At 56.0% G+C, this 10,557-nt stretch overlaps 1 protein-coding gene across 1 annotated transcript in view; it reads right to left on the bottom strand.

Annotated features, from left to right (window-relative positions):
* Positions 1-211: 211 nt before the first annotated feature.
* Positions 212-10,557, bottom strand: part of LOC124545544 — a 90,201-nt gene continuing 79,855 nt past the window's right edge. The window contains exon 3 of the mRNA XM_047124491.1: positions 212-338. Within this exon, the coding sequence (XP_046980447.1) occupies positions 212-338 (127 nt within the window). The remainder of the gene's footprint in view (positions 339-10,557) is intronic.

Below are 10,557 nucleotides of genomic sequence, written 5' to 3'. Positions count from 1 at the left end.
GCGGATTAATCAGCTACGCCGGGATATTAAGGCTGCAATCATCGCTCACAAGAACCAACAGTGGGCAGCCAAACTTCGATCATTCACGCCCGACCCCGCTAACTGGCAGGCCATCCGTTTCTTCACTAACCGTCGGACGCGCATCCCGCCGCTCGAGACTCCCGATCGAACTGCCTATCGTCCCACAGACAAGGCAAACCTGCTGGCTGATTCATTTGAAGTCAACTTTCGTCCGCTGAATGAGGGAGTGGACCCCCAGCGTGTCAATAACATCGATCAAGAGGCAGAAGCGCTGCTGCAAGAAGATGCAGACGACGACGGCGACGACCCCATTCCACCTGTTACCCCCGCAGAAGTGCAACATGCGATTCGGGCACTCCCATCGAACAAGGCTCCAGGATCTGACGACATAACTGGGCGGGTCCTAAAACAGTTGCCATGGACTGCAATAGTGCGGCTAGCCACTATTTTCAACTGGATACTCACCACTGCGACCTACCCAGCGGCGTGGAAGCACTCTGTTGTGGTACCTGTACCGAAACCCGGCAAAAACCGACGCCTCCCGACGAGTTATCGCCCGATTAGCCTGCTGCCACACGTCAGTAAATTGTTTGAGCGGCTTCTTCTACAACGACTTCAACACATCATCTCTCTCCGCAACATCTTACCCAATGAGCAGTTTGGATTTCGGAAAGGACATTCTACCAGTCACCAAATCATCCGAGTCGTCAACGACATCACAACCGCATTCAACAGGAAGGAGTTTTGTGGAGCAGTTCTCCTGGACATCACGAAAGCATTTGACAGCGTGTGGCATCAGGGGCTCATCTGGAAACTTAACTCGTTTGGCCTTCCACGAGCCTACGTCAAGCTGGTTGCCTCATACCTTCAACATCGCACTTTTGCAGTTCGAGTGGACGACGCACTCTCATCGGAACGGCCGATCTGCGCGGGAGTGCCCCAAGGATCGGTACTTGGACCGGTGCTCTACACCCTGTATACGTCAGATCTCCCCACACCGCCGAGGGTCGAGAAAGCTATCTACGCGGATGATACGATGCTGTTCACACGAAGCCGATGGCGAGACGTGATGAGGCCACGTCTTCAGAGTGCCTGCAACTTGTTGGAAGAATGGGCAACGAAATGGCGCATCCGATTCAATCCAGCCAAGACGCAAACGATCGTCTTCACGAAGCGAAGAACCATGCCAACACGACGACTACGACTGTACAATACGGAACTGGAGTGGCAAGACACAGTGCGCTACCTCGGGGTGATCCTCGATAAGAAACTAACATGGAAACCGCATGTGGACGACATCCGGAATAAAGTATCACAGCGCATGGGAGCGCTGTATCCTATAATCAACGAGGGCTCAGATCTTTCTGTCGAAAATGGCCTATTAATTTATCGCATGTACATTCGCCCCCTCATCGACTACGCGTGCGAAGTTTGGGGTAATGCTGCGAGGACTCATCTACAGAGACTCCAATCCCTTCAGAATAAGATACTTCGGCGGGTATTCCACGTACACCCGCAATTTCCGCACAAATACCTGCACGAAGCAGCTGAAGAACCAGAAGTGCTCCAGCGTCACCAAGAGATAGCGAGACGTTTCTACGAGAAAGCAATGATGTCCACTAACCCCCTAATCAGAGGCTTGGGGGAAGAACCTGATCCACACGACAGATACAGACGGCCGATCGCACTGCTCGCGAGATAATGCAGCAGTGCCCTTCAAAGTAAATTAGCTCCCTACCACATCATGCACGCACCCCGTGTCCGCACACACACAAGCCACACTGCAAATAAAGATGAACAAATTTAACACAACCCTCTCAAGATGTAGGAAATGCCGAAAGGTAAAACCTACGCCAGACAGTTAGCAGATAACCTCAAGAAGCGGACGGAGCGCTTGCTACCGCCCAACGTCCGACAGCCTGTGCGGAGCAGCCCCAAACCTGCGCCACAACCGCCCGCGCCTTTCAAACCACCGAGGATGGGGCTACACACAGCCACACCACAGTCGCCAACCAGTCGCCACGGCAGCGCCGCAAACCACGGCCAAACTGCAGCTACCGCGCGCTACAGCCTGGGTCGGCCCGCCGAGAATCGCCGCCCCCGCCCAAATGCCGCCCCCACAGCCCCAGCCGACGACCCGCCACAATGGCCAAACCTTCGGCAAAACTCCCACACCGTCGCCGCGGCAGCCCGGCCAGCGCGGCCGGCGCCACAGCCACACAAGCCGAGGCGTGCGGCGATGACGGCCGTGCAAACGCGCCTCCGCCGCCCCATCGCCTTCCGTCGCCCTCCCGCCGTTTCCCGATCGGCCCGCAGCCGTCGGGCCACATCGCGCGCCGTCCTCCTCCTCTCGCCCGCCAACATTCACAGCCGTTTCTCAACAATTGCCCGCCGCAAACGGACGCCGCCTGCGCAACAGGCGCCGCCGCCCCTCGCCGCTTCCGACCCAACCCCTCGACCGAGGCAAACCGCAATCCGAATCTACAGACCAACCCAATCTGCCGTCAAGCACACACGACAGCCGACCTTACACGTTACGCGTTACACATTACGTTTACACGTCTACGTTAGGTTAGGTTAGGTGGACGTGGGTTAGGTTAAGGGGACTTGGGTTAGGTTAAGCGTCAAACTTAGGTTAAGCATTCAAACACGTCAGGCGTCAGAGGTTAGGTTAGGTTGGGTTAGGTTAGGTTAGGTTAGGTTAGGTTAGGTTAGGTTAGGTTACACGTTAGGTTAAGGGGTCAGTGCTAGGTTAAGAAGCGTCAAACGTAGGTTAAAAAAGCGTTCAAACGTGAGGCGTGAGCCGGACAGCTTACCTTATGTAGACGTTAGGGGCTCACAGGCTGAGCTCACCTCGCCACACCACAGGTTAGGTTCGGTTCGGTTCGGTTCGGTTCGCTCGGCTCAGCGTAAAGCGCCGAGGTCAGGGTTACGTTCGTTCACCTTCGGGCGCCACACTTTCGGTTGAAAGGTCGCGACGGGACGACGTCGGCAGGCACGCCGCAAACGAACAAAAACGTACAGACGACGTCGGAAACCGCCGACAGACGGGGGAGCAGCACGACCACGACCAGACACCGAGCGCGAACGAGACACACGCGAACCACCCCCACCGGCCAAAGGGCACCACACAACAACCCAGAGCACCACGTGTCGACACCAGAGCAACCCGCCGCTCACGCGACATGGCTGGCACCGAAGGGCAACCGCCCGCAACTGCGCTTTCCGCGCCGGCCCGGATGCACGTCGTGCTACAACAACACCACTACCGTACACAGCCGCTGTTCACAACATCACTATCAATGGCGCGCCCGCGGCTCGCCGCCGTCGCAGTCGCAGCCCCAACGCCAGCACTTTTGCACCACCATTCACACGCACCGCAACACAGCTCGCCGACACAGCCGAACAAAACAAACACCACACAACAACAGCAACAGCAACAACGCCGCCGCCTCTACTTGTGCCGGCGACCCACCCCGCCGATGGCGCACCTTTCGCCAGCCGGCAATCGACACACACGCACCCACCCACCGGGGCCCAGTGCAAAAAAAAAAAAAAAAAAACACACAAAAACAAAAAAACCAAACAACACAAACGACACGGGAAGCGCACACCGCCACTTCGCGCGCACGCCACCAACCAGTCGTCGTCTCAAAATAACAAACACAAACAAAATAAACTAACAACTAGGGCAACACAAAACAAAAACGCCTCGCACGAACCGCCCACAAAAAGGACAAGCACACGCACAGCCTCTGCTGACGACCACGACGCAGCGGCACGCTGCTCCTGTCCCGCGCCCCGCGCCCCACTCGATTCACAACTCACGCGACACCGTCAACGACGGGCTCGCTTCCCGCAACCTACCACCTTTCCGCCACGACGCACAGCCCCAGCCCCACCCGACGACGCCCGTGGCAACGACTGCACTTTCACCACCGCCTCCCCCTTCCCCCCCAAAACACACACACACACACAGCCAGCCAAAAACGCACTCGCGACCCACACATGCACGTGCATCGGCACACGCCAACCAGTCAACGTCGACAACCACACGCAAGGCTCGAAACGAAACCGGCGTCCTTCCACGTTGCCATCAAGCTACGCGACACAAGACACAAGGAACCAACACAACAGCCGGCCCCACTAATTCCCACTCTCACGCCGCAAAAAGCACACCGAAACCGCCAAACGCACGCACATTCCCCTTCGCACTGACACCACCGACCGGCTCGCTACCACACACCTCTCGGCAGCCGTTTCACGCCAATTCGCCACACCGCCCACACAGTCGACAAGCGCCCGCCCTGTACGGCACACGCAACGACGCAGCGCAGCAAAGGGCGCCCGCAACACATACCTCTCCGCCGCCCGACGCGCCAACCGCCACACCACACCGCCAGCCACTCGCAAATTGTGCACTGCCACCAGCCACACGTCCAACACGCCGCGCCGCCTCCGGCCACCCGCCAGGGGGCGCTCACGTCCGCGACAACAGCGCGGCCCGCCGGGCCGGGCCGGGCCGAACCGAACCGAGCCGCCGCTGCTCTGCACTCGGCACGGCCACACCCTGCTGCAGACCGGGCTCGTCCCTCTGTACGCGTCTGCCTGCGCATCAACACAACACGACCTTTTTTTTTTTTTTTTTTCTCTCTACCGCCATCCCTCCTTCTCGCGTTTTACTCGTTGTTGCAGCAGCGGCGCACACCTACACATCCACAGCCCCAGCCGAGCCGGCCTCACCTCAGGGCCCGCCGCCAGCGTCTCCTCCTCGGGCACAGGTGCGGTGCTGTGGCCGCCCATCCAACCGCATTGCTGGCCGTCCAGCCACCAGGCGTTCCCACTGCCGCGAGCCACGCCGCGCACCGACCCTGCTGCAGAAAACGAAGCATAGCCAGAGACCGACCGATACACAAAGCAAGCCGTCGCCTCGCCTCTTGTCCTTCCTGCCTTCCTTCCGCCCCCGCCCTTCTCACACCACCGCCTCTCCACTTTCGCCCCCCCCCCTCCTTTTTTTTTTTTTTTTTTTGTTTTCTTCTTTCTTTCTTTCTTTCTTTCTTTCTTTGGCCCTCTCTCCTTCCCGCCATGGCGGTTACGGCACCGCCTGCAGCGGCAGATTTTTTGCGCCCACACGCCTACTCCTACCACCATTAACCTTGCCCTGCCCTGCCCATCAACGTCGCAGTCGAACCGACGCTTGCCAACACACTGCCCACGTTCCTTTCTCTTTTCGGCCTACGCCCATTACGCGCCGCCGCCACAGCACCTTCCCTTCCCACAACACACCGACGTCATCACACGCACCCAAAACAGGGGCCACGACCGTGTTCCTCGCCCACTCCCATCCCGCACGGTACGCACATTCCCAACTACTACCGCGCACCCTCCCTTTCCAATCTGTGTGTCTCTGTGTCTGTGTCCTGTCCGCGCGTGACGCCTCTCAACATCCGCCGTCCCCCGTCCCGTTTTCGCCCCCATGCCGTCGTCGCGCCGCCTCCTCCCCGTCCACCGCCGCCCCTGTCCGCCCCGCACCACACCATACACCGCTGCTTGTCCCGGCCGTTGCCACCAAAGGCGCCGACCGCAAACGCGCCACGCCGCAGCCCCCGTGCGTCTCGCGCTCGCTTGCATCTCCGTGCCGACGCTGCCTCTCTTCCCACTCGCACTCGACCTCGACAACACAGTCTTTGGCTCCGCCACTGCGTGTTCCGGTGGTACGCACGCTGCAACACGTATGTATTCATTACCAGAGCGATGGCGAGGCATGACAGCATCTCTGTCTGACCAGAGAGTTCTTTATCGCTGCTAGTCGGCGCTTGGACCGCGCCAGACGACAGTAGTGGCACGCACCGGGTCGCCAGGAACAGTTGTTATATATATTGTAGCGCGAGTCGGGAGAGGTAGTAGTCGGTCGACAGTAGTAGCGGGTGGACGGTTGTACTGAGCGGGCGTCGGCGGCGTGCTCTGCTCGTCTCGCGACTCTGGTCACGGTTCGGGACGATGTATAGTATATTGTGTTATAATCAAAAAGGTGGTGTGACGCTGCATTGCGCAAATCTGATAACGTATGTTCATTGTACTTCTTTTGTTCAACAACAAAAGCCCCACTATTACTTTTTTTCTAAAGTAACTTTTGTCTCTTAACGAAAAACATTCACTTTTTAAAGACTACTTCCTATGGCATTTCCCTCCAAGGAGTGCAATTAATTACCAGCCAGCACTCATTCATTGCACACAGCTGTGTAAGGGGTATCTACAATTGAGGAGCGGATATAAATGCAATTTTTTTGTTTTTTTTTGTGTGTGTGTTGTAACCTCCCAGCAAAATTTAAAATAATGGACAATGTTATTTACGGATGCTAATGGACATTGCGCTAATTGTAACCTCGCCCACAATGAGAGGTATTGAAAATGGCAACAAAAATGTGAAATTCGCAATCTGACTCAAATATAAAGTCTTCACACAACATTTACAAAAGTCCGTTCAGTGACAAGAAACTTCAATTAAACCGAAATATCGGTCTTTGGCCCTGTGCAAAACAATCAGAATTAAAGTCTTACCTCCGAATAAATGGATGTCACATTTCTGCTCTGGTTGTTGCGCAGCGCTTGGAGGAACTGCATTGCAAATAATAATATTCTCTTTTTTTGTGATTTTAGTGACATTTTTCTTCAAAGACGTGGAATGTAATGTGAAGTGCAACGAACTCTTTAGTTCAATAAAAAATTAAATGTTTGAAAAATGCTTTTGAAATAAAAATTATTATTGGGGAACTTGTTGGAGAATAATTACAATTTTTCATTATCTAATGATTATATTAATTAACAGTATACCTTATTCACCATCTTGACCAGTGTTGCCGACCGCCTACATCACACAACCGCACTCGGCTGCTACTACTGACCGACCGCTCTGCATGACGACTATTAGCGTACTGCACGCGACGACTACTGACAGAGTACAGCCCTCAACTACACAGAGCTACGGACTCGCAACGACTACTGACAGACTGACTGACTGAGAACCGCTCGCAACACTCGCGCAGTCCAGCGCAAACTCTCTGGTCACAGATGCTACAATGTCTCGCCATCGCTACTATGTTACATACGTGTTTCAGTGTCTTTTTCATTGGGGTAACGATCTTTGGCTCTTTTTATTCTGAATACAGGGCCAAAGGTCAACGCTGCTGCCCTTATACAATTTATCAGGTTTCATTATGTCTGTTGCAATGTTACATACGGTTCACTCTTTCATTAATATTATCGTTGGGTTTGTTTTGTAGGGACGTTAACATTCTGGCACATTTTTATTATCATCGGACTCTCTGCTATTTGTGCAGGGAGGTTATACCTGGGTCCATTTCCATTTCCATTTACATTTTAATATTGATAGACTTTTTGTTTTCTTTTTTGTTTCTTGTTGTTTTTTTTTTTGTTTTGTTTTTCCCGCTCTCACCACCACCGCCGCATCACGCCTTCCGTTTTCTTGGTTTCTTTTCTGTTCTTCAACATCACCGCGCCCCATTTCCACACCACAGCCATCAGCCTCCAAGACGGGCGGGCGCAGTGTGCCATTTCCGGCGCACAAGCACACCCGTACGGTACTCTCCTCGCCCCCACGCCACCAACAACACAGCGACCACGCGGCTTTCAGGCATGGCACGGCACGGCACGGCACCGGCGAAATGCGCCGCCCCCGCCCCTCCGCGCATCCGTCCGTCTCGCCACGTTCACTGACAGCCGCGTCTGCGGCTACACCACGACAACCACAACACAACACCGCTCCCCTCCCTGGCAACTCACATTGTTTTTCTCCTCCTCTTTTGCACAAACCACAACGCCGAGCACAGGCGCAAGCCACCCACACCGCGCCCCTCCCCGTCCCGTCTTTGGCCGCCGCTCCTCGTTTCCTCGTTTGCCCCCTCCCATCTCCCGAAATGCCATGCCAGCAGCGTTACGCATGCCCCTCCCCTGTCCACACAACACTACCGCCTAACGAACAGCCTTTTCCGGGCCACATGCAGGGCACGCCCACCTCCAAACACTGCCAATTCACGGACGCACACACACACTTTCCCGACACCTTTCTGTACGGAGGGTGCGTCATCTCGACCGTGACAGAGTGACGGCAACTATCGACGATCCATTTCCCCCCACTGGTAAAACATGTCCACTAACACCTACATACATCATTCAAGTACACAGACAATAGCATACACACAATGGGAGGGCACACGAACATGGACGGCACGGCACTGTCATACACTCTTCCTCAGAACCATATCAACAAACGTTACGTACATCCGGGAAAGCGAAAGCGAACGCGAAAGCAAAAGCAAAGGCAAAGCCCAATGCAGCCGTCAAAGGTAACGTTCACCACGGCAGACACTTGCAGCCGCGCCGCCGTTAAACGCATTTCAGTGCGGCTCCAATACGCCTCCGACACGGGAACGTTCCGTTGCTCTACGAATGCGTTTCCTCCCCTTTTTCCCTTCCTCTCTCTTTTGCCCCCCCTCCTTGCACTCTTGCCTCATTCCTCACGTTCTGCCCAGACATTCGACCGATCAAAGTCAACCTTTCGTTACCGTTCTCAGCGCGACGGTGTACAACAGTATGACGGGTGTGCCCAAGACTTCGGTTCAGTTGCGTGACGCCGGTCTATCGCGCCGATCGACAGTTACTCAGGGGGCGACGGATCGGACCACGTCACCGACACACAAAACACTTTCAAACAAACAAATACATACCGGATGGACACAGACAAACACGTGTACAGACATTCGCCAAACAAACGACCGCCGCCGCCGCCGTCGTCGTCTAGCGTGCATCTTGAATGACGACATCGGTGTGCGTGCGTCGTACGCAATCAGTCAGACACGGCTATCAAACATCAGAGTCGAATGGTACATCATCGTGCGTGTCGCCGTACACGTACAGTACAATACAACAACAAAACAATGCGTCTTAATGGCACGTTCATTTCAACGTCACTCACACACCTCCACGCTGCAGTTACGTCGCACCATTGTCAAACTCGGCGTACAGCAAAGGGAATAGTGGGCGGCAAAAAAAACCAAACAAAAACATTTCACATTTCACCCTCGCCATGTATGATGTGCAAAAAAACAAACCCGCAAACGGCCGTCGTTACGGTGACACAAAAGTCGCCGATCACACTGTCCCCCCTCGCAGACGGGTAACACACACACACACACACACACACACACCAACAACACCAATGGGTCAAAAACCACGCCAACGAGGCGTGCCACCATTCCACGCCACGGCGACCAACCTCGTGGCCGTACCCCGCGCAACACGCTTTGACGCGCCCCCCCACCCACAATCAAAATGCACACATACATCACAGCCGTCCACACAAACAACAACAACAATTCCGCCCTTCCCGCAAAAGGCAAGTTGGTGGCCCTGAAAAGGGCCGTTTTGCCGCTCTCGCAACGGAGGAGCCTTCTCCATCCTTCCTTCCATTCCAGAGCCACCTCCTTACTTGGAGCTCGTGTACTTGGTCACCGCCTTCGTGCCCTCGCTCACGGCGTGCTTGGCCAGCTCGCCAGGCAGCAACAGCCGCACAGCGGTCTGGATCTCGCGGGACGTGATGGTCGAGCGCTTGTTGTAGTGCGCCAGGCGAGAAGCCTCGGCCGCAATGCGCTCGAAAATGTCGTTCACGAAGCTGTTCATGATGCTCATCGCCTTCGACGAGATGCCCGTGTCAGGGTGCACCTGCTTCAGCACCTTGTAGATGTAGATGGCATAGCTCTCCTTCCTCTTGCGCTTCTTCTTCTTGTCGCCCTTCGAAATGTTCTTCTGCGCCTTGCCAGCCTTCTTGGCGGCCTTCCCGCTAGTCTTGGGCGGCATCTCGAACCAACGTACGGCAGCAGCAACACCAGTAGCAAGCGCTCCGCTCTAGTCAGCGTCTCCCCACACAGTGGCACCCGCCGCCAGCCGCCGCCGCACCTTTACCAGCTCGCCCTGTTGCGGCCGCCGACCAATGGGGCGCGCGCGCAACCGGCCGCCGCACCCGAGCCCATAAAGCACCCCCACCCCGGCTGCGCCGGCACGCACTCCGCTGCTCGACTCGCTGCCGCTCGCACCGGTCGTTTTCGTTTCCGTTTCGTGTGCACCGTCGCTAGCCCATCGCCATGTCCGGACGCGGAAAGGGAGGCAAAGTCAAGGGCAAGTCAAAGTCCCGCTCAAGCAGGGCTGGGCTCCAGTTCCCGGTCGGCAGAATCCACCGCGTCCTGCGCAAGGGAAACTACGCAGAGCGCGTCGGCGCCGGGGCGCCCGTCTACCTCGCCGCCGTCATGGAGTACCTCGCGGCTGAGGTGCTCGAGCTGGCCGGAAACGCGGCCCGCGACAACAAGAAGACGCGCATCATCCCGCGCCACCTGCAGCTTGCCATCCGCAACGACGAGGAGCTCAACAAGCTCCTGTCGGGCGTCACCATCGCACAGGGTGGTGTCCTGCCCAACATCCAGGCCGTCCTGCTGCCAAAGAAGACCGAGAAGAAGGCCTAAA

Source organism: Schistocerca americana, chromosome 8 (assembly GCF_021461395.2).
Source record: "Schistocerca americana isolate TAMUIC-IGC-003095 chromosome 8, iqSchAmer2.1, whole genome shotgun sequence".
Lineage (NCBI taxonomy): Eukaryota > Metazoa > Arthropoda > Insecta > Orthoptera > Acrididae > Schistocerca > Schistocerca americana.
This window is presented reverse-complemented; position numbering and strand designations above follow the sequence as displayed.